The 24,522-nt window shown below is 43.2% G+C and overlaps 1 protein-coding gene across 5 annotated transcripts in view; it reads left to right on the forward strand.

The window, feature by feature from the left end:
- KAT6B (lysine acetyltransferase 6B) overlaps positions 1–24,522 on the forward strand; it is a 2,279,653-nt gene that overhangs the window by 2,233,224 nt on the left and 21,907 nt on the right. For all 5 annotated transcript variants that reach the window (XM_044056739.1, XM_044056740.1, XM_044056738.1 and 2 more), the window contains exon 15: positions 13,069–13,323. In XM_044056739.1, coding sequence (XP_043912674.1) covers positions 13,069–13,323 — 255 coding nt within the window. The remainder of the gene's footprint in view (positions 1–13,068; positions 13,324–24,522) is intronic.

A 24,522-nucleotide genomic window follows, 5' to 3' on the forward strand; every position in this document is an offset into this window, starting at 1 on the left:
GTCCTTTCTCAACCTTTGCAGAGTCTATTATCTCTAATCCCACGTCTAAGTTTTATAGCATTAGACATAAAATATGCTTATTGTCCTATTTCCGTTGCCACAGAGTACAGAAGTTCCTTTGATTTTTCTGTCTCTGGGTTACATTACTAGTTCTCCGCATTGCCCTTTAGATTATCCACATTTCCAAGGATCTGTTCCAAAGTGTCTACTTACAGTAGATGCCCATTGGAGACTGCATGGCAAGCACATTTGTCCTTATTAAGATGACCTACTTATCTTTACAGAAGTTTTTTTCCAAGTGCCAGGAGTCAACTTCATGGGTCTCAAATCTCCTTCTCACTTTGGGCTTTTCAGGTCAACAGTCAAAAAAATCCTCCTTCATTCCATCCGACAGCGTACTATTTCTAGGATGCCTTCTAGATTCCTCTCTGCAGAAGGTATTTATAACCCAGGTGAAAGTGGACTTGTATCTGAAGTTTCCTGAGCTTCCCCAAACAGTCTTAATCTTCAACTAGGGAATTTCTCAGGATCATAGGGCTCATGACTTTTATGATTTTCATGATTCCTTTGGCCAAATGCTCATGAGGAAAATACACTGATTTTTCAAAACCATGTAGACCCAACACTGTCATCCTCTGGAGTTTCAAATTCTAGTTTTGGACTTTGCAAGGAGAGAACTGGTGTGGTGGATTGAACATATTTGTGCATATTCAGGCCCTTCCTTCTCTGTTACAACCCCAGCATCACATTATATATGGGGTGTTGTTTCAGTGAGAGTAGAAGTGCAAGGCCTTTGGAACACTGTAGTCAGGCCAAAGGACATCAGCTTGAAAGAGATTAGATTTTAACTGTGACCCATGCTAGAGAATATCATCATCCGTGGTCGGCAAGACCATTACAGGTGATAACAGACAATACCAAAGTGATGTGGCGCATAAATAAGCAAAAGTGAACCAGATCCTACCCACTTTGCAGGTTGACTACATTCCCTTTTGACACTGCTCTAAAACAAAGTTTTACCCTCCAGGCCTCTTGCATCCTGGCCAAAATACTGTGGCAGACAAGCTGAGCAGTACCCTGTCAGACTATCATAAATGGAAAATAAAATGGGGGGAGGGGGGGGTCTTTCATGAATTGGTCCAGTTATGGATGACACCAAGAGTAAATCTGTTTGCCTCCTTTTAAAACAGGCAACTAAGCAGGTTCTCTTGCAGGATAGAAATCCAGGCCTGGAAAACATGCCTTTTCATGCCCTTGGGCAAGGATATTCCATTATACCTTTCTACTGATATACAGAGTAATTCCGAAGATTTAGAAGGACTCTCCAAAGATTATTGTGGTGATTCCCTTCTGGCCCAGGTAACAGTTGTTCTCCCTTCTTATGGAATTGGTCAGGGGCCATTACCACAAGCTTCATTATATGCTGACGTTACTCACAGAATATGAAGAGTTTGATATACCCCAACCTGAAGTTCCTGAAACTTTCTGCTTGGATGATTCAATTTTTGTACCTCTTGGGCACATTTTTTCTATGGATGTGCATAAGCAATTCTGGTATTATTTTAATAAAAGTAAGTCCTTTAGGAAAACTGATCAGCCATTTATCTTTTATCGGGGTGAAAAAGGGTTAGCCAGTGCCTAAAGAGACTATTTCTAAATGGCTGTCCCAGGCTATTGTCTTGTGTTATTCCTACCATGACAAATCTATTCCAGGCAGTATCAAGGCACATGTTACTAGGACCTTGTCTTCCTTGATGGCATACTGAAAAGGTGTGGTGTCTAGCAGCTTTCTAGAGGCATCTCTGTGGTCCTCCTTATATGTTTCTTTTGGCTTTTCCCGGTTAGGGGTCGCCACAGCGGAACTCCGGTCCCCTAATGATTGGCAGTAGATTTTGACGTGCTGGCTTGCCGGGCCTAACGCCTAACCCTCCTTCACCCTCCTTTCTTCTGTATATAATTAGTTTTAGGATAAAAAGTTACATATTTATATAATTTTGAGTCTTCAGGATGTGTAAGCCTTATCTTTTGTGAGATAAAGAAGTGCTGAATTTGTCTGCATTCTGGATTCTTAGTTCCCTGCCAGGACTCGTGCATCAGCAACCAGAGTGCTGGGGTGGAGTGGAGCCATCACTTTGTGAAGACTGGATGGTAAATACTACTCACTTGTTAATAAACCACAAAAAATAGTAGCATAACAAATCATGGGGAGGGAACTCTGACAATATAAACATTCACAGTTCAAAAGCCATGAAACAAAACTCATACGTGGATATACTGTTAAAAAATCAATCCCTCAGGGATCAGTCCTTGGACCACTCCTTTTCGCATTTACCTCTCTGAAGTCAAGGCCAATGTCAGTGATCTTTGGCTGACTAAATTTGCCCATGATTACAAATTAGGAGCTGTCATTGAATCCCACATCGACTCAAATTTTCTCCAGGAAGGGCTGACACAGACAAATAACTGGTGTCAGAGCCATGGGCTAAAACTAAATGCCAAGAAATGCATGATAGTATCATTCTGGAAGTCATCACCCCTGGTAACTGTCATATTGACAACACACCCCTTAGAGCTGACCCAGTAGTCAGGGACTTGGGGACACACACAGATAGTAATATAGCCTTTGACCATCACGTGTCTGCAATAGAGAAGAAATCATTCAATGTTGCACAACTTATAAACAAAGTTATGGCATCTAGGTCCAAGGAAGTCAATGTTCCACTGTATTCAGCATTCATCAGACCTATCATTGAGTACAGTGCCCCCTTTGGTGTGTACCTAAACATTATATCCAACAGGAACATCCACAGAGATTCCTCACTAAAAGAATACAGAGCATAAATAAAATGTCCTATGCAGATTTCTCAAGGCCCTATCCCTGTATTCTGTCTCCTACAGGCTGTTGAGGGGAGATCTATGCCTGGCATACAGAGTATTGTCACATCCCACTCTGGACCTCCTGCATATCAGCAAAACAAACTGCACCAGAATTACACAGTCTAAAGACTTAAACCTTGCCAGTGATATAAATAGGACCTGCTGGAGAGACAAGTATGTATCTCAGAGACTACCCTGTCACTGGAACAGGCTCCCCATCCATGTGAAGCAGAGTTCCTCCCTAACCTAATTCAAGAGTAACTTAGACAACTGAATGTGGAACAGGAAATTCATCCCTAGTGTGGCACCTACGTCTCTAATGGACACAGGCAACCTGTAAATGGCTCATCTCCCAAGCCCCTGCTTACACTTATCAAGGTACCAGAACTGGAGAGATTTGAAATGCATGGCTAGGCTTAAAAAGGCCCAAGTGGTCGTTAGCTTAATAAACACCTGTGAACCTATGTATTGCAACCAAACCAAGAGGACTTCATAACAACAATTAAATCATTTTAGTTCCTTACTTATATAGGGCAGGTGTTGTATGATGAAAACAAACAAGCCCCCTACTTTCTTAAAAGTATACTAATTCATATTCTAAAATCACAAAAACAATAAACCTTTGTATGAAAATAACCCTAACATTTCATGTTAAACAATGTTAAAATATACATTTTCAGGCATACCCATTTACAATCCAGGTATGTACTGTTCCTCTAAAATAATAAAATTATTCAAGCCGTGGGAAAGGTGTTTCATTTCAAATGAGTGTTAAGTGTATAACCTTTAAAACATTCATGTTTGCAATCCAAATATGTATTATTACTCTAAAATATTAATATTGTTCAGTAAGCTTGATGAATAGGTAAAGCACGAGTAATGAATATCAGATTTTGTCTCTCTTGTACCCTTTCTTTACCTTCATAGTTTTAGCCTTTAATTTTAACACAGGCGTAGTAGAAGCATATTCATTGATTCCTGTGGGTGAGCTGGCATTTAATTTTAGTTGCCAGAAAAGCTCTCTCTACTCTAACCCATTTTCCCAATCACCTGCCCTTGGATTTGAAATTACCTTTCCCAGTATAGCAAACTTAAACCTGTCAAATCCTGGGCAGATTGTGGAGTGTTTATATAGGGTCTATATTATATAAACGAAGCATTAAAATGTTGACTCTCCTTTGATAGACCCTTATTTCTCTAAGCTGCTCAACGTCGAACAGCCAAATCATCCATTCTGTCCTATACCAGCTTTCCTACTGCCCAGCACTATCCCCTCTCATTTCCCATTATTCTCCCTCCAGACCTCTCCGAAGCTCTAACCAAGACCTACTACAAATCTACAAATCCAAGTCTAAATTTGGACGCAGCATGTACAGCTATCACCCCACTATTGTCTGGACAGCCACCAAAGAGCACTTTAAAAGTCACTGTTGCTGTCACTGCACTCTCCCTCCTTAAACATCCCCCTACTTCTCATAACCTTAATCTACTTTCTGCCCTTAACTCACTCTTCTCACTAACTCTCTCTAATCTTCCTTGACTACTCTTTCTACTGTCTTCTAAAATCTGTTAAGCAAATCGCCTCAGAGAAACATTTGATTATAATTGTCTTGCCTTCATGCAACTACATTATGATAAAACTGGGGTTTTGTAAACACTTGCCCCCAAAACTATATTCATCTTAATGACATATTTCTTTTTATACATCTTGAAATAGTTTTGCTATACTCCTGTTTATTGACACTGTATAACATTGTATTGCTACTTAATACCTTATAGTAATCCTGTAACATTGCTGTTTAATACTAATTTATAGTAATCCTGTAACATTGCTGTTTAATACTAATTTATAATGAAAATTGTATAATATGTTGGAGCTTTTCTCCCTCGGCCTCCGCTGAAAAAGGGCTGTTCACTCAGTTGGACAATCCCAGTCAACAAACATAAAATAAATAAAAATAAATATATCTGCTTAAAGAACTCCTCCACAAAAAAAAATCTAATACTATTGTGACACCCCACCATTGGTCCAGTAATTAAGGAGCCTCAATCCTCACCACTGGCAATAGTGGGGGCCGTACACTGGGAGGATAACAGGTACACACACAGTATTTCTAGATGCAGCTCAATGCATCGAGTGCAGTTTCCCTTAAGAGCACATAGAGACCACTGTCAGTCTGGGGTTGGTTTCTCCCTCTTTCTCCAGATCTCCAATAAGGCTCCCCGCTGGCACAGATAGAGGTGAATCTCAGCTGAGTGGCCAGGCCAAGACCTCCAGCGCCCTGTCTGTCAACCATTGCTTCATGTCCCTGCCCAAGTAGCTGACACATGCACTCTTTGAGGTTTGATTTGTGTACACACACACACACACACACACACACACACACACACACACACACACACACACACACACACCTGGGAAAGGCTGGCACAGGTTTACCAGCTGTGCCCCCCTTTTGCCCAGACTGAAAGGTAGTTATCACTGCCACCAACCAAATCTTATCAGCTACTTTAAGGTCCTTAACAAAGGGTGTCCAGTCTTACTGTGTAATGTTACTGTTAATACAAATGGTAGTTGGACCAAGAGCAAGGCTATTAGGAGTGGCCTACACAGTGTCATCAAATAAATATGCAAGTACTCTCAGAACCTAAATGTCTCACAAAGATCAGCCACAATGAAAGGTTTAAATATATTTAATGTTGTTGTTGTTGTGTCTTTCGGCTTTTCCTGGTTAGGGGTCGCCACAGTGGAACTCCGGTCCGCTAATGATTGGCAGTAGATTTTTACGTGCTGGCTTGCCAGGCCTAACGCACAACCTTCAACGAAGGAACGCCCATTCACGCATAATAAATAATAAAAGAACAAGAAAATACTCAGTATACATTCACAGTAACATCAGAGTTCAAAACCACAGGAAATATTTAAAACAACATTGCAGAACAGTCACAAATAAATAAATAAAATATCTAAACTAAGCTTTAGTATATTCCTAACTGAATCTAAGAGAATTACTATACCCTAGTTAACTTACTTACAGAGCAAGGCAGACATGAAGAATGGGTCTTCTAGTTGTTGTCAGGTCCAAGGCCGAATACAAAATGCTGTGTCGACGTAATTTCTTGTCATCTGACTTTTAGTCCCCAGGCCCAAAACAACCATTGATGGCAGCTAGTAGCATTTAGCATCTACCTATAAAAATACATAAACAAGGGCTTTTCCTCCAATCTTTGGCAGATGCTGGAAGTTATAAAACACTTCCAAGACCATACAGAAAGTTCCCTAGTATAAACATTCTGTCTCTAGCCGCCATAAAGTAATTTAATTTCAGCTATTTTTGTGAAGTTAACCTCCTGTATTCCAGTTTCCACTGTTAAAATATATACATTTAAACAGTTACAATAGTGTATGTACATTTCTGTTCTGTTCCAGCAGGGCACACTGTGGATACATCTTTAAGCTCAGTGCTTAACACATGTCTGTACAAACCTAGTTTGATATACACATGACATACAGTTCCAGTACATTTGCAACCCAAGCATCCTACACAAATCATGTTGATATTCACAAATGGCACACAATCATTTACAAAATTCCAGAGAGCTGTGCTGGCAGTATCTCCCTTGTCACACTTATTCCCCCCTCAAAGACTCAAGCTAGTTTTTCAAGTGACCCTTGAGAAACGTTGCTTGAGAGGGATGAGCCTATCTGGTAATACATTACCCCATACCTTGTCTTGAGATCCCAGCTGCCTTTGCATTGCTGACCCAGTACAGTGCTGCACTGTCATCATATACCTGCAATCCTAGGCGCCACCATAATAATTTAGGATTTTGCGGTCTGGTTCCCTGTAGCCATAGAGCCCCATCAGACTCCTCCTGCCTTCTACTGCAAATATTTATTACCAGGGCCTCCCTGTCACGGTAAGGTTTCATGGTGTTAACATGGTACAATTTGTGCCCCTGCTTCCTGCCTAGCAGTTCTACCGTGTAGTTAACATCACTGGCCTTCCTTACCATTTTGAAAGGTCCCTCCCAAGCTGTCTGGAGCTTGTTGTTCCTGACAGGAATAAGAAACATAATCTGCTGCCCCACAGCATACTCTCTAGCTCAAGCATTTCTGTCATACCAGACCTTTTTTCTGCTGTTGGGCTTCTGCCAGGTTCTCCTGGACCAAGCCCATGAGTTCCCTGAGCATTGTCCTGAGATTTAGGACGTATGCCACAACAGACTCTTTGTGGGATTCAGACTAACCCTCCCACTCATAAAAAATCAAATCTAGAGGTCCCCTCACACTGTGCCCATACAGCAACTCAAAGTGTGAAAAACCTGTAAATTCCTGGGGCATTTTCCTACCTGTAAGCAAACAACAGGTGGGGAAAATATTTGTCCCACTGCCTCTTGAACCGGTCTGCAAATGCCTGTAGCATGATCTTTAGTGTAGAGTTTAACCTGTCCACAAGACCATTGGTCTGGGGATGGTAGGGTTGGTCTTTAGGTGCTTCACCCCACAGTCTTGCACAGATAAGCCATCAGGTCTGACATGAAATCGGCACCTCTGTCAGTCAGTATTTCTTTTAGGAAACCCACCCTGCTGAAAATCTCTAACAAAGCATTTTCCACCTCTTCTGCCTCATTGGAGGACAGAGCTACTGCCTCAGGGTATCTGGTAGCATAATCTACTACCACTAGGATATACTTCTTCCCTGTGGAACTTTGGGTACTCAGGGGCCCCACAATATCCATAGCTGTCCTCTGAAATGGATCCTCAATCATAGGCAAAGGCACCAAAAGAGCTTTCACCTTGTCTCCTGCCTTGAATACATTTTTGGCACTGCTCACAGGTCCTATAGTACCCTGTTACATCCCTGGAAATTCCCAATAAAAGTTCTGCATAATACTTGTATGCTTTATGCCCATGTGACCTGCAAAGGAAATGTCATGAGCTATGGCTAGAAGTGCCATACAGTAGGCTCTGGGCACTATGAACTGCTGTATTCTCTCACGCTCTAGCCCTCCCTCAGGGGTCCAGTCTCTATACAATAACCCTTTGTCCCAGTATACAGATTCCCCCTTTTTAATTGATAATCACGTGCCTCATTTCCTCCCTCCCTCAAGTCTTGTAATGTAGGGTCTGAGAGCTGAGCCAGTCTCAACTCTCTCTCTCTTTGTAACCCTTCCCAGCTGTCATTCCACAGGAAGTCTGGTGTCCTCTGACAGCGGTGCCTCACTGTCAGCCTGGGTACTACTACTTACCTCTGCCCCTGGAGTCACTCTGTCCAGGGGAACATCAGTACCCACAAGCAGCTGTGGCTCACCTTCAGTCTCAGTGCTACAGGGTAGCTCCCTCCCTGAAGTAGCTACCTCCCCAGTCCTGGCTTCAAGTGTGCGGTCTGTGTCCCACCCAGGCTGCCACACCCACATGCTTGTCTCCAAGCCTGACTGCATGTAACTGCATGCACACATGGTAGTGCATTATCAAAATCATTCCCTGAAAGGACATCTGTAGGGATATCCTCAAACACACCTACTTGCTTCCTTTTCCACCCTCCCACGCAAGGTGAACCCTAGCCAAAGGTATTTGGAATGGGGTCCCCTGCTAATGCTCTGACTGGAGTAGACTGCCCAAGCAAGTAGTGCTCCTCTTTAACCATTACAGGCTTCACAATGGTTAGGTCCAAGGCTGTGTCTGTCTTAGCAGTGGCCTGTTACCCATGTACTAAGATATAATGTAACCTCTTGTGGTAGTTTGGTACCCTTGTTGTCTCCAGACAACTTACTGCTGGCACTCTGTCATTCCCACTTACTGGCTGTCCCACATTTTGTACCGCAGCTTGCCTCTGTGGACATCTATATGCTACATGTTTGCACTGGTTACAAAACATTTAACCATAGTCTGGATGTGTACCTGAACTAGTGGCTTCCCTTGCTACTGGCAGACTTTGTTGGAATGGTTTAGGTTGCCCACCATGGATTCCCTTAGACCGTTGAGCAGCACTGGGTATTCCTTTCCTGTGCAGTGATGCCCTGCTTGCTAGGTATAGATCTCCCTTTTTCCCCAAGTAATCTCCGGTCCCGCATTCCCTATTTGCCAACCAGCTCCTCATATCCTCAGGCAAAGTGCTTGTTCCCTCACCAAAAGGTCTTCCAGCTCTTCAAAAGTGGTGACCTGACACCCACTCACCAAACTATGAAAATAAGTGGTTACCTCAGCAGTATATTCACACACACTTTCATCTGCCTTGCGTCTATGCTTATGAAACTTTTTTCTATAAACTTCAGGTGTTAACTTAAAGCACTCTAATAAACAATTTTTAACATTATTATAATTTAAGCAATCATTATCAGACAATTTAGAAATAGTTAGTGTTTCCATGGAGTAGGGGGGTCAGGAACCATACCCAGAGCTCTTGGTCAGTATTATACTGTTTACATACCCTTTCAAACGTGTGAATAATACTGTCAAAATTATCACCCTCTGTAAATTGTGGAAGAAATTTACTTAACTTTGTTGCTTCCGGGGTTCAGTTACTCCCTTCCCCATTACCTCCATGACCATGGCAAAGAGTCAGCATGTCCTTTTCATGTTGGCTCTGGCTGTCATTGTCTCCAGCCTTCAAACGTATCAGTCTCTCATTTTCTTCAACTTCCAGACATCTCAGTCTCTCAGTCTCTCTGCTGATTCTTATGCCATCTGTTTCTCCTTTTCTTCAGCCTCCAAACACCATACTCTCTCTGCTGATTCTAGTTTCAACCATTTGGCATCCAGTTCAAGTCTATTTAACTCCAGATGGATTTTTAAGTCTTCTGTGAAAAGTTTGAACTGTCCATTTTCTGAAAGTTGTACTTCCCCAAGGCCAGTCTTGTTGTCCTCCTGGTTGCTGGTCATGATGCAGCTGTGATTAAGGCTGCAATCATCTCTTCTTTAGTCAGGTTGGCATGCCCCAGTCCTTTGGCTTGGCACATCTCCACTAACTGGCTCCTTGTCAGCTTGCCATAATCTTCTGCTATCATTCTTGCCTGCTCACCCTGACTAAGCTAACAAAAGTAAAATACAACTATTGTGATATGAAACTATGAATGCTTACTGTGTGGCTGCTTGAGAGTACAAACACCTTCTTTAGTGACCACTGTTTACAGGCTACAGGAGTTCAATATTTACACCACTGAATCCCAATATGTGATGTGGTGATCCCATCACTGCCAGCCAATAGATGTGATGCCCACAACTGGACCAGTAATCAAGGAGCCTCAGTCTTCACCACTGACAACAGTGGGGGATGTACACTGGGAAGACTTCTTAAATTAATATCTCAAATATTACTGCTCGGATAGCTGGCAGAATTACATCATTTCTTGTCATCTGACTTCTAGTCCCAGGCCCAAAACAACCATTGATGGCAGCTGGTAGCAGTTAGCATCTGCCTATAAAAATAAATAGACAAGGGCTTTTCCTCAGATATTTGGCAGATTCTGGAAGTCATAAAAGAATACAACACTTCCAATACAGTACAAAAAGCTCCCTGGTGTAGACATTCTGTCTCTAGCTACCATAAAGTAATTCCAGTATTCCAGTTTCCACTGTTAAAATATATACATTTAAACAATTACAATAGTGTATGTAGATTTCTGTTCTCTTCCAGTAGGGCACAATGTGGATACATTTTTAAGCTCAGTACTTTGCCAAATACCCTGTACTTTACAAATACCTTTTTTTTAACACACGTCTGTACAAACCTAGTTTGATATACACATGACATACAGTTTCAATACATTTGCAACACAAGAATTCTACACAAATCGTGTTGATATTCACGAGTGAGAGAGAGTCATTTACAAAATTCCAGATAGTTGTGCTGGCAGTATCTCCCTTGTCACAACCATTAACATACATTCTTCAATCAACTTAATTTCATTTTCATCCAAAAATTCCATCATTAGCAAACGTTTATGAAAAAATTTCGTCCCTTCCTTAATGGGTATACAAGAAAATAAATAACATCAGTACTTTTAAAAAAAATACATCTGTGTCCCATACTTCTTGTTTAACCTGCCCTGAAAAAATAAACTCCAAAGTTGATTGATCATAATTGCTGTAGGGTAGGTTTTTGACACTTGTGCTGCTGCAGTGGGCCTAAAGGGTGGTTAAACATTTTCTTATATATTTTCAGTATTCTGAAAATACCAGGAATAATGGGATTAGACCTTTTTAAAAATCATATAGGCCATAAGTAATTCTTCCCTAAGATGTAAACCCGCTAACTGAAGGGCTATAATTCTGTGTGCAATATTAATTTGGTTCCTGTAAACTGGTTCATAAGTATTGTTGTCCTGTAAGACATTCAACTTCACACATCTCCATGATTTGTTATGCTACTATTTTTTGAAAGACTGGATGCTCATTGTATCCTGGGTAGAATGCAGCCCAGCTATCCAGAGGCTACTGTAGAAATGAGGAGTACAAACATCTAGTGTTATGGTAAGTGCAGTTTACACAACTGTACCTTCATTAAATGGCAGTTGAGTTTTTAGCCAGATTGTTTAATGAAATCTTGGAAAGTGAGAGGATGCCTGAGGAATGGAGAAAAAGTGTTTTGGTACCGATTTTTAAGAATAAGGGTGATGTGCAGAGCTGTAGTAACTACAGAGGGATTAAATTGATCAGTCACCACATGAAGTTATGGGAAAGTAGTAGAAGCTAGGTTAAGAAGGGACGTGATGATTATTGATCAGCAGTATGATTTCATGCCGGGAAAGAGCACTACAGATGCAATGTTTGCTCTGAGAGTGTTGATGGAGAAGTACAGAGAATGTCAGAAGGAGTTGCATTGTGTTTTTGCAGACTTAGAGAAATCATATGACAGGGTGCTTAGAGAGGAGTTGTGGTATTGTATGAGGAAGTCAGGAGTGTCAGAGAAGTATGTAAGAGTGGTACAGGATATGTACAAGGGTAGTGTGACAGCAGTGAGGTCTGCGGTGGGAGTGACATGCATTTAATGTGGAGGTGGGGTTACACCAAGGATCAGCTCTGAGCCCTTTCTTACTTGCAATGGTGATGGACAGGTTGACAGACGAGATCAGACAGGAGTCCTCATGGACTATGATGTTTGCAGATGACATTGTGATCTGTAGTGAGAGTAGGGAACAGGTGGAGGAGACCCTGGAGAGATGGAGATATGCTCTAGATAGAAGAGGAATGAAGGTCAGCAGAACTAAGACAGAATATATGTGTGAATGAGAGGGAGGATAGAGGAATGGTGAGGATGCAAGGAGTAGAGGTGGCGAAGGTGGATGAGTTTAAATACTTGGGGTCAGTAGTTCAGAGTAACGGTGAGTGTGGAAGAGAGGTGAAGAAGAGAGTACAGGCAGGATGGAGTGGGTGAAGAAGAGTGTCAGGAGTAATTTGTGACAGACGAGTACCTGTAAGAGTGAAAGGGAAGGTCTACAAGAGGGTAGTGAGACCAGCTATGTTATATGGGTTGGAGACAGTGGCATTGACAAAAAGGCAGGAGTTTGAGCCAGAGAGGCAAGATCACATTGGTTTGGACATGTGCTGAGGAGGGATGCTGAGTATATTGGGAAAAAGATGCTAAGGATGAGGCTACCAGGTAAAAGGAAAAGAGGAAGGCCTAAGATAAGGTTTATGGATGTGGTGAGAGAGGACATGCAGGTGGTTGGTGTGACAGAGCAAGATGCAGAGGACAGGAAGAAATGGAAACAGGTGATCCGCTGTGGAGACCCCTAACGGGAACAGCCGAAAGAAGAAGATGATGACCTTCATTTGCATTTCAGCTGAAACAGCTAATTACATTAAAATCGAACTTTTATAAGAAAGTAGCTTTGCTGAAGTTTTCAGTAGATACAATTTTATTTTTAGTGTATAGTGCACACCTCTTGAAGTAATATATTTGCTTTCTTTATATCACGTTAAGGTTGTCCATGAAATGTTCTTGCAGTGCATGAAATGAATTGTTTTTTAATTCATGGTGTGTAGTTGGTTGGGAGGAGTAGATATGGTGGTTCTTAGTAGTCCATTTCTTCTCTGTCTCTTTCTGTATTTATTTTAGTTGTGATACAGATTATAAATATTCCACAATGGAAATCATCTTGATTTATTTGAAGTGCTTTTTGCATATGAAGGTAGTATTTTGTATAAACATTTCACAAATATGTATTGTTTTTGCTTTGTTTCAGGCAGAACTGTTTTTGGAAGAGGCTAACTACTGGGAGAAAGAAGAGCAAGAATTCAGCAACTCAAGACCAAACTGTATGCAAATACCTGAAAGAGCACACTTTAATAAGTATTTACCAGCTTCTCAGAATGCAAATGTAGTTACAGACCAGTATAAAAAGCAGTTGAAGGAGACCAGTGAAGAAGATGAAGAAAGTGGACAGCAGAATATTCTACCCAAGCTGACAAAACCCCAGTTACTGGGGAAAAGGAGGAAGGTATTGCATAGTTTCAAGTTAGTCACCAATGTATTTTAAGAAATTGTCAAAGGTTTACACTACTGATCTTTTTACATAGTATCACTTATCACTGCTTTTTGCAGTAGAACTGCTATTTGTGGTAGTACTACCTTGCTATTTCTTTACATGTCTGACTTACCATGTGTCTCATTGGGTCCATGGCTTCATATGCACTTTTAATACTCTCAGAGACTTGCTCTTTCAATTGTGATTCAGCTTCCATGTCTGTTGTAGAAAAGTCAACATACAAAGTTCAATATATCTCGAAAAGGCTAGACTGGGAGACCAAAAAACAGCAAAATTCTCAAGTAAAAAAGTAGAAGGAATCCCAGAAGACAAAGCTGTAGCACAATCCTTTTAATAAAAACAAACCTTGACAACAAATGGTGAGCGCTTTCGCACCGAAGTGCTTCTTCAGACTAATAACATCACAGCAAAACACATTTATATAGTAAAACATATATAGAAAATGGTTTCGTCAACCATTTCCTTCCTGACACTATAGGTCTAAAAGGAGGATGTTAAGTTGTCAATCTCGCCTTCATTCTTGCTGGATGGGTTCGGAGCCGACCTTCGGCTCCGACTCGGCCTATACTAAAGCTCGAGAGCTATTCATACCGGCTCGAGGCTACCCTATATCCCATAATGCTAGGCGCTAACTATCCAGATCTCTTTTGCCGCTTACAGCTGCGAGGTGCGTTTATTACCAGCTCTTCAGGTTAGAAGTTTTCATTCAAAAAATTGCTATCTTTTAGTCTGGGTTTTTCTTAGTTTTAGTTAGCGACCATCCCATTAGCTTCCCATTCATAGCTAATCCCCCTTCTGGTCCCTATTTAATCCCTTTTAAGACCTTCTTTAATCCCCTTAGTTATAAGGTTAGGCCTTTGGGCCTATTCTGCCTTGTCAGTTTATTTTTTTGTGTGACTGACTTTACTGTTAATAGGGTGTCTGTGTGTGTTTAATTTTTTGTTCTTAAGATGTCAAAAGACACCAGGGTCTCAGGCTTCAAGAAGTGTGACTCGTGCTGTCAGAAAATGTCGCTGACAGATGGTCACACTTCTTGTGTTTATTGCCTGGGCCCTCTGCACCTGCAGGACTCTTGTTCGGTCTGTCATGCGTTCAGCCCAAGAGCCCTGCAGGAACGCAGAAATAAGTTGATTTTGAGGGGCTTGTTATAGCCTGAAGGTTCCCCGACCAAGTCTTCGTCGGGGAAGCCTTCGAAGCCATCTAAGCCGTCGGCTGCGAGCTCAGAGCCTTCGACTGGTGGTTCTCGAACTGCTGTCTCATCGGCTCCGGCTGGAGCCGATGTTTCCAAGACAAAGTCTTCATCATCTGCTCCGGCTGGAGTCGATGTTCCTCAGATACAGGCTTCTACATCGGCTCGAACCGGAGCCGATGATTCCGGGACTCAGTCGGCGCCGATAGTGGTGTCGGCGCCGTCTGCCAGCCGTAAAAGGTCCAGATCTCCATCCTTGGAGTCTGTTCACTCGGCTCCGAGGTCTCCCTTACTCTCGGAGCGGAGTCATCGAACCCATTCCTCCAGGTCTTCCAGGCTCTCGGACCACGACCTCGAGAGGGTGGTTAGTAGACTTCTTAAGTCTCAGGCACTAGCCCAAATGCTTCATAGCCCTTCTCAACATACAGTGGCTATCCCCACCCCATCTTCGATTCCTCCTCCGACTCTTCCTCTGAGTTCGGAGCCGGAGCTTGTGGGAGCCGTGGCCGTCGACACGTCAGAGCCGATACCTCACATTTCGGCTCCGTCATCGGCTCCGGTCTCTTCCATTGTCCCATCCTTGGAGGGATCCGGGCGCATGGACTTCCTCGTCGGCTCTGAGGGGGCGAGTGGCATCAGACCCTTGTCCGACCCCGTTCTCCCTCTCGGAGCTTCGGCGCTGGTAAGTTCGGCCCCGACATCGGCTTCGGAGCCGTCCCTCTCGGTGCCGGGAGGGGTCCTTATCTCTTCGGAGCGGGGACCTTCTACCCTGCCTGATAGGAGCGCCTTCGAAGTCATGAGGAGCATGCTGGCCCCTGTGCCTGCTCCACGGTTGGCTCCCTCAGCTCCTCCCTCTGTAGTGCCTGCTGCGGTCTCTACCCACCCTCTCATTCCTGACCGTAGAGATCCAGCGCCTCAGGTTTCCCCATTGGGAATATCCTCCTCTTCTGAGGTTTCCCCTGATCCGTCAGGGGAACCCCCTCGGAAGAGGAAATGTAAGAGGAAGCATGTGGACTCCCCTGAGTCCATCACATCGGATACCGACTTGGATGAGTCGGAAGAAGAGTCCCCACGGTCCCCCTCTGAGGATGTCTCCTTTTCAGACATCCTTGAAATCCTGAAGCAGAGGGAGAACTGGTCTACCCTTAACCCTTTCGAGGACGAGTCGGTTTACCTAGAGGCTTTTGGCTCTCGCCCTTCCACCTCCTGGGTGTCTCCGCCTTTCGACCCCCTCATGGAAGTGGTGGCGCGGAAGGCGTGGACAGCCCCTGACACGATGGAACCTACCCCACGGAGGCCTTCCAAATTTATAACAGCCCCTTCGGACAAGCAGTTTTTAGCCAAGGGTGTCCCGGTTGATGCCATGGTGGTGGCTGCAGCCGCTAAGAAGGAACTGGCTGATCCTTCAGTACCTGTCCATCCTCCTAACAAGGAGTCTAGGACTATGGATAGGTACGGCAAGCGGATGTTTTCTTCAGCGACCTTTGTCATGTGTTCGCTGAATTATTTGTGCCACTTCACCCGCCTTCAAAGAGACATGCTCAAAGAAGTGGGTGAGGTCTTACGGGATCCAACAGCTGCGGGGTCTCAAGACAAAATAAATTCCCAGCTGGCAACCCTGAATTCTATTGTCAACTCCTCCATGCGGCTTATTTTCTATGCGGCCGATGGGGCGAGTAGGGCTGCAGGCACAGGCGTGGCCTTAAGGCGTCACGCCTGGATGCGGCTTTGTAACTTTGCAGACCCCTTTAAGGTGTCCTTCACCAACTCCCCTTGACGGTTCAGCTTTGTTTGGACCTCAGGTGAAGGATATTTTGACCCAATGCGAGCAAGAAGGCAAGACTCTCTCTGCCGTGGGAGTCCGTTTTTCCACCCCGTCTAGACCATACCCTAAGGGTCAGAAGGGTGGGAAGATGTGGTTCTGTAAACCACAAGAGGTTGCGCCTGACACAAGAGGTCAGTTCCCCTCTAGAGGCAGGGGGGGGAAACAACAACAGATGCCACCCCAGGGGCAGAGGAGGTCCGCAAAATCAGGGTAGCAGAGAGTCTTTTTCTGACAAACCCTTCCAGCATCCCTGAGAAGCTGCCCGACTGTCCGCCTTCGGAGGCAGTCAGGGGAAGGTTATCACTGTACCCAGAAGCCTGGCTTTCACTCACCCAAGACAAATGGGTACAGTCGATCATATCCGAGGGTTACAAAATTCCATTTATCCACACCCCAACTCAGCCAAAAGGACCCCTTCCAGACATTCCACCCAGTCTAAGGGAACAAGCAGTACTAGAAATATCAAAACTGCTAGCAAAAAGAGCCATCCAGCCAGTCCCAGCAGACCAACAAGGATCCAGAATCTACTCCAGGTTCTTTTTGGTACCAAAAAAGACAGGGGACTGGAGACCCATTTTGGATCTCAGCAGACTAAACAGGTCTGTAAGAAGAACGAAGTTCCGGATGGTCACACTACAGTCCATTCTACCCTTTCTGGGTCAGGACAATTGGATGTGCTCAGTAGACCTTCAGGATGCGTACTACCACATCAAGATGCACAGGCACTCCAGGAGGTTTCTCCGCTTCCAGCTGGGAACCAGTCATTATCAGTTCAGAGCCCTGCCCTTTGGTCTCACTACAGCCCCCCGAGTGTTCACCAAATGCATGGCAGCGGTTACAGCTTATCTGAGACATCAAGGATTCCAGGTGTTTCCATATCTAGACGACTGGCTCCTCACTGCCACCACCAGGCGTCAACTTCTCCGCTCCAGAGATTACACCATTCATACTTGCAAAGGGCTAGGTATCTCCATAAATTTCGAAAAGTCTGCCTTGTCACATTTTCAGTCTATTACCTTCATAGACGCCACCTTGGACACAGTCCGGCTTTCCACAAAACTGACCGAACAAAGAGTTCTAGATATTCGCAGGCATGTTCACATCCTTCTTCAGAACAACAAAATACAAGCCAGGTTTGTCCTGAAGGTATTAGGTCTCATGGCGGCAGCTATTACTCTACTTCCCCTAGCTCGCTTTCATATGCGGATCCTTCAATGGATGCTTTTTTCCCAGTGGTCCTTTCAACAGCTTCCAATGTCACACATTTTAATAACCCTGTCTTGCAAGAAACACCTTTCTTGGTGGATGGTCTCCCCTCAAGTCCTTCAGGGCAGACCATTTGTTCCTTCTCCCCCGGTCACCACGGTGACAACGGATGCCTCCCTGATCGGGTGGGGGTGGGGGGGGGCATTTTCAGGGCAGGACAGTCCAGGGCACATGGCAACCTTTCAAGTGCCACCTGCACATAAATGTCTTGGAGATGAGAGCAGTACTTTTAGCGTTGCAAGCCCTTCAGGACTCTCTCTCCATTGGGACTATTGCAGTTCAGATGGACAATATGTCCGTAGAGTGGTACATCAACAAGCAGGGCAGAACCAAGTCCTATCCCTTGTGTCGAAAGGCTCTCAGACTTTGGCAGTGGGCGATCTCCTCTCAGTAGTTTCTGATAGCAACGCACATCCCCGGGAAGTCCAACATCATAGCGGACAGGTTGAGCAGAGCCATTCTCATGCCTCACGAGTGGTCTCTTAAACAAACAATAGTGGAAGAAATTTTTCAGAAATGGGGTCGACCTTGCTGCGACCTTTTTGCAACACTTCAAAACAGCAAGTGCCACGACTTCTTCACTCTCTTCCCGGCCACCCCCCCAGAGACGCTCTAGTCCACGATTGGCCCCGGGGACTTCTGTATGCCTTTCTCCCCTTTCCATTAATCACTCAGTTGATTCAGAAAGCTACCGCCGTGAGAGCCACCATGATCCTCATTGCTCCTTACTGGCCTCGTCAGATATGGTTCCGGTTCCTGCATCGTTACCTTTTGGGGCAGCCCTGGCATCTGGACCCAGTGCCAGATCTTTTGACCCATCAGTCGGGACAGCTGCACCACTCCCTCCAATCTCTCAACCTCACAGCTTGGTTGCTCCAATTCCAACCCTATCCAGACTTCCCCTTATTTCCCATTCTGTGCATGACATACTTATAGCTTCCTTAAAGTCATCCACCAGGAGGATTTACGTCAGCAAGTGGAAGCGTTTTTCCTTCTGGGCAGGAGCTAGAAATATAGATCCTTTTACTGCCCCTATCCAATCAGTCCTAGACTTCCTAGCCGAATTGTTTCACTCAGGGTCTTCTTCCTCCACCATCAGAGTACAGTTAGCGGCTATTTCAAACTTTCATGCAGGCTTTTCGGACTCCAGTATCATGTCCCATAAGCTTTGTAAAACCTTTCTCAAAGGTATCTTTTTGCTTAAGCCCCCAATCAGGGACCCCCCACCGCAGTGGGACTTACATTTGGTTCTAACCTCCTTGATTCTTACCCCCCTTTGAACCTGTGGCTTCCTGCTCCCTGAAATTGCTATCTTGGAAAACTCTCTTTCTGGTCGCCATAACATCTGCGAGAAGAGTGTCAGAACTTCAGGCCCTTTGCATTCGTCCACCTTATCTAGTTTTCCATAAAGACAGAGTGTCCCTCAGGACTAATCCGTCCTTTTTACCCAAGGTTTCTTCTGAAGCAAACCTAAACCAGACTATTGATCTTCCAGTTTTCTTCCCCAACTACTCCAACAGAGCGGAACAAAAACTGCACTTTCTGGACGTTCATCGTCAACTCCGTTACTATTTGGATAGAACCAAGCAAACTAGGAAATCTGAGCAGCTCTTCCTTTCTTATGCAGCAGGTAAGAAAGGCCTTCCAGTTTCCAAAGTAACCCTTTCTAGATGGCTGGCATCTGTGATCACTTTCATCTATCAGCTCAGATGCCAAAAGCTACCGTCAAGGCCCAGGGCTCACTCAACCAGAGCATTAGCCACCTCAGTAGCTTTTCAGGCTAGATTACCAATAGATTTCATTTGTGCGGTAGCCACTTGGGCCTCTCCTCATACCTTTATCTCTCATTACAAATTAGACATGGCTTCCAGAAGCTGGGCTAATTTTGGTTCCACCGTTCTCAAGAGTCTGTTCCAATGAGCCACCCATGGTGAAGGTGCTAGGGACGCGGTCCCATCCAGCAAGAATGAAGGCGAGAGTGACAACTTAACATTGAGAAGTTGTGTACCTACCATAACGTTCCATGTTAGTTGTCTTCTCGCCTTCTTTCTTGCGTCCCACCCCCCCATCCCCCTAGCCTGGACAGACCTAAAGGATCCTTGGGGATCTTCTTCTTGCCTCAGCTTGACCCCTAGGCTATCCCTTCTGGTAGCTATAGGTCTAGGTGACTTTCTAGTGAGGTTCCTCTCATCCTTTTGTTGGAGAGCTAAACTGCTATGGTTTTCAGCTATCAAACGAGATCTGGGTAGTTAGCGCCTAGCATTATGGGATATAGGGTAGCCTCGAGCCGGTATAAATAGCTCTCGAGCTTTAGTATAGGCTGAGTCGGAGCCGAAGGTCGGCTCTGAACCCATCCAGCAAGAAAGAAGGCGAGAAGAAGACAACTAACATGGAACGTTATGGTAGGTACATAACTTCCCATTTTGCGATGTCTTTATGGATTTTAGGGAGTTGTTGAAAAACTGGAACAACTGGATGTTCCACATTAAGATACTGTGACAGGCTATCAGTAATAAGAAAATTCTGTACACAGTCACGTACAGTAAAAATTATTGTACATTGCAAGTCCCAAATGAAATCTTGTTCAACCTTTTCATAGACATTGTCATCAGATAACATTTCCATCAATGAGTTAACATAAAACGCTCGATCTAAAATTACAATCGCTCCCCCTTGTCTGCCATTTTAATGGTAATGTTGACATCATCCTTTAAAGTTTTCAAAGCTCTCCATTCTGACTTGCTCAAATTGTAAAACACATGTCCCCTGTTACTAGTCAAATCTACAACATCCTTGTTGCTAAACAATTTAAATAAATCCTGCTCACACTTGTTAATAAAAACTTCAAGAACTGCATTAAGCGGAGGCTGAAAAACAAGGTAATGACATAGAAAGTTCAGAAGCACTATCACAGAAATACATCTTAAGTGCTACATTTCTGGCAAAGAGTCTTAAATTAACCAAAACATCTGATAATTCAGACTTCTTGGCTGTTATAAAATTAAGGCCACGTTGTAATAATGTTAACTTAGTTTCAGACAGTACCTTGTTTGAAAGATTCAGAACGAAGGACTTGTCGTCCTTTTCCAAAACTGTTTCAGAGTGCGTAGTCTCCGATTGCTGGCGTCCCCTCTTCCTCCCTCTGTTCGGCAATACATCGCATTCTCGTTCTCCTGTTCTCAACTGCTTCACAGGAAGCGGTAACTGTAGTTCCCCAAAAACCTGTGTTGTAAAAGCATTCTTCCTCCTTACATCAGGTAAAGAGGGCTGTTTACAAATGCCTTCTGGCTGGGACTCCGTTCTTGTCGTTCCTGGATTAGAAGCAGATGCAGTTCCAATATTAGCAACTGCCGATCCAGAAGGGGTAGCTGAACAGTCTGTTACGTCAGTTGATGCTTCTCTAGCTCGCTGAGCTGTTGCATTAACGGCTGGTATATTAGTGGCATTCTGTCTAGGCCACATAAACACATGACCGTCTGTAAAGTCTGAGATGTCCCATTTCAGTTTCTTAATTTTTTGCGTCTTAAGACGCATCTCATAAGCGGACACATATCATCTACTATCTCATCAATAGCAGATGCTTCATGATCACAGCTATTTAGCAAACGTTGCTTCCGCTCTTCTATTGCTGTTAGTAGCTCACTCTCAATAGGTGTAAAAACCTTTATTAAGAGGCGAATGTAGGCATAACTGTGTTCCAGATTCAAACGTTGCCATTTAGTAAGTAGTTCACTATAGCTGTCCCCATAGGAAGGCATATGCATATGACCCTCTGGGAATCACTCGATGTTGCAAACAAGCTTCCATATGTAGCCTCTGCCACTGGAAGCATTTTAATTTGTAGAGGTCATTCTCCAAAAGTTTTAGATCTACCGGTGGGGGTAGAGAAACATTATCATTGTTCAGAACACTTGAATTAGAACTGTTAGAAAAACTAATGTTCAATAACGGATTCACTTCCATCCGTAGCAATCTGTTTAAACGATCATTACCAGAGTGCTTACCAACATTGCTGAGAGCAGAGTCAATAGCAGCAATTCCATTAGCACTTTCAGCCATGTCCCCCAAGGAGGAAAAGCAGCAATACACAAAGTTCAATATACCTCCAAAAGGCTAGACTGGGAGACCAAAAACAGCAAAATTGTCAAGTAAAAAAGTAGAAGGAATCCCAGAAGACAAAGCTGTAGCACAATTCTTTTAATAAAAACAAACCTTGACAACAAATGGTGAGCGCTTTTGCACCGAAGTGCTTCTTCAGACAAATAACATCACAGCAAAACACATTTATATAGTAAAACAGCAGTCATCAATTATTAAAATGAGCAATTATCACTTAACTAAATCCCTTGATTTTTAGAATGGGTACTTTTGAAAGCTAAAACAGTGCTGAATGACACAAGGCAATTGTTAAAAGAATTGCATGCTTTCGTACATGATAATAGAGAGGTTGCCTCTCAATGTCTGCTAGGGACCTTAGACGTTGAATCCCTGTTTACCTGCATCCCTAATACTGATGGCATCATTGTGGTTAAACAATACTTGTTAAAACATAGTGGTTATGATTTGAAACACATTGATCTTTTGTGTTTGTTTTTGGAAGTTATTCTTGAATGTGTTTATTTTCCAGAATACATATTATTTACAGAAAAAGGGCGTAGCTATGAGCACGTCATGTGCTAATAGCTACGTCAATATGGTATTGCCTCATTGGGAAGAACACTATGTTTTTGGTACTCATTACAATACTTCAGTTATATTTTACAGAAGGTTTGTTGATGATGTCATACTTTTTTTTTGGAAGGGTGACAACCAACAGTTGAATAAGTTCTTGGATTATTTGAATAGTACCACGTCCTTTCTAAGGTTCACTTCTTCTGTATCCTTGGAAGAAGTAGTTTTCTTGGATGCTAAGATTAATAAGGAAGCCACAGGTAAATTTACAACTAGGCTGTTTAGAAAATCTTGTAAACAGAACACATTATTACAGCATAATAGCATGCATCCGATATGTGTACAGGAATGTTTTGAACGGACAAGGGATGAGGATGTCAAGATTGAATAATACTGAAGAAGGTTTTCTAGCAGATTTGGGTACACTTTTGAATGAGTTCCTGACCAGAGACTATAGTAATGCTGAAGTGGACACAATGACAAAAGAAGTCATCATTCTTTTCTGAAGATGGTGACTATTTTGATAGGAGACCATGTCCACAGAGAGGTGGACGTTTTCCCCTGACCCTGTCATTTGCTAGTGACATTAAGCAGGTCAGTGATGTTATCTGTTCTGATTGGGGCATTCTAACCTCCGACTCTTGTATTAGAGACTTAATAGTTGAGAAACCCCTTATTAGTTATAAAAATAAAAAATCTTTGAAACGACATCTCTGTTAGAGACAGTTACAATGAGTTCCCCCGATCACAGTCTTTTACAGGGACTCGTCCCTGTGGCAGCTGTAGATATTGTGTTCATATAGATGGTACTAATGAATTTATACATCCTGACAAGCTTTTTTCTTTAAATTTAATGCTAATCGTAAGACCAAAAACCTGGTTTATTTAGCTACCTGCAAAGATTGTAACAGTTACTGTATAGGGAAAACTAATAGAATGCTCTTTGAGAGGATTCATGAACACCTTTATGCCATAAAAAATTGTGATGCTACAAATGCTTTAGCTAAACATGTGTTAGAATCTGACTTGCAACATAGTTTTGTTTTTAAAGTAATGGAGGTAGTGTTTAACAATCCCAGAGGTGGTGATTTAAAGAATTATACTGAACAGAGAGAACTTCGCTGGATCTTGAGGTTTGGTGCTGAAAGGAAACCTGGCCTCAATGACAGGGTTTCTTTAAGACCCATTCTAAAATCAAGGGATTTAGTAAGTGATAATTGCTCATTTTAATAATTGATGACTGCTGTTTTAATATATAAATGTGTTTTGCTGTGATGTTATTTGTCTGAAGAAGCACTTCGGTGCAAAAGCGCTCACCATTTGTTGTTAAGGTTTGTTTTTATTAAAAGAATTGTGCTACAGCTTTGTCGTCTGGGATTCCTTCTACTTTTTTACTTGACAACATGCAACATACAAGTAGAAAACAATATACTGTTATGGTGCTGCTACTTTTGAAAGCATTTGTTTTTAGGGGCTGAATAGCATTAGTACTCTCTGTTTTCTGAAAATGGAATTCTCAGTTCTGTGAGGAGATTTTTTTTGTAGAGTTTGCCTGTTCTGACACACTGCTAATCTTCCAGTTCTTTTCCTGTCTGTTGGATGCCCTTGACAATATAGCTTACACAACAGGGATCATATCTTGATATTAGCAAAGGACTGCTTTTGTTTTGTATACTTTTAACAATTTATTGTGTGTTACTTCAGAAACAGAAGTCTGTTGTTAGCTGTGTGGTGCAGAAAGGAAAAGGTCTGATAAAGGCTCAGACTCAGCTGTGAGTAGTGGTCTGTGCACTTGAAGAGTTAGCAATGGAAATTGAGAGAGAGAGTGGCCAATGCCTGATGACACATTTGGAGGCAAGGAGGTAGTCATACTTGCTGCATGACTGGCAAGAGCACAGGAGCATGCACATATCATGTGGCAGCATTGTAGAAGTCTGTGTCATGGATTTTAGGTTGCTGAATGGATCATCACATAGGCCAAGAGGAAGAATCAGCTACCTTGATGCTGGTCCTTTTTCTGGATGGCTGTTGCCTAAAACTAGTCATTTAAGACTGAGGCACTACTAGGAATTCTCCATAGGTTGATTAGGGTAGTCACTGAATGTAAAGTTAGAAGTCGTTGACAATCCAAGTAGGAAGGCCCTAGTGATTGGCAGGAAAGTGGCAAATTGACCAGACAGTTCTTGGGCCTTGAGAACCA

Source organism: Protopterus annectens, chromosome 14.part0 (genome assembly GCF_019279795.1).
Source record: "Protopterus annectens isolate FY-2018-M chromosome 14.part0, PAN1.0, whole genome shotgun sequence".
Taxonomy (NCBI): Eukaryota; Metazoa; Chordata; order Ceratodontiformes; family Protopteridae; genus Protopterus; species Protopterus annectens.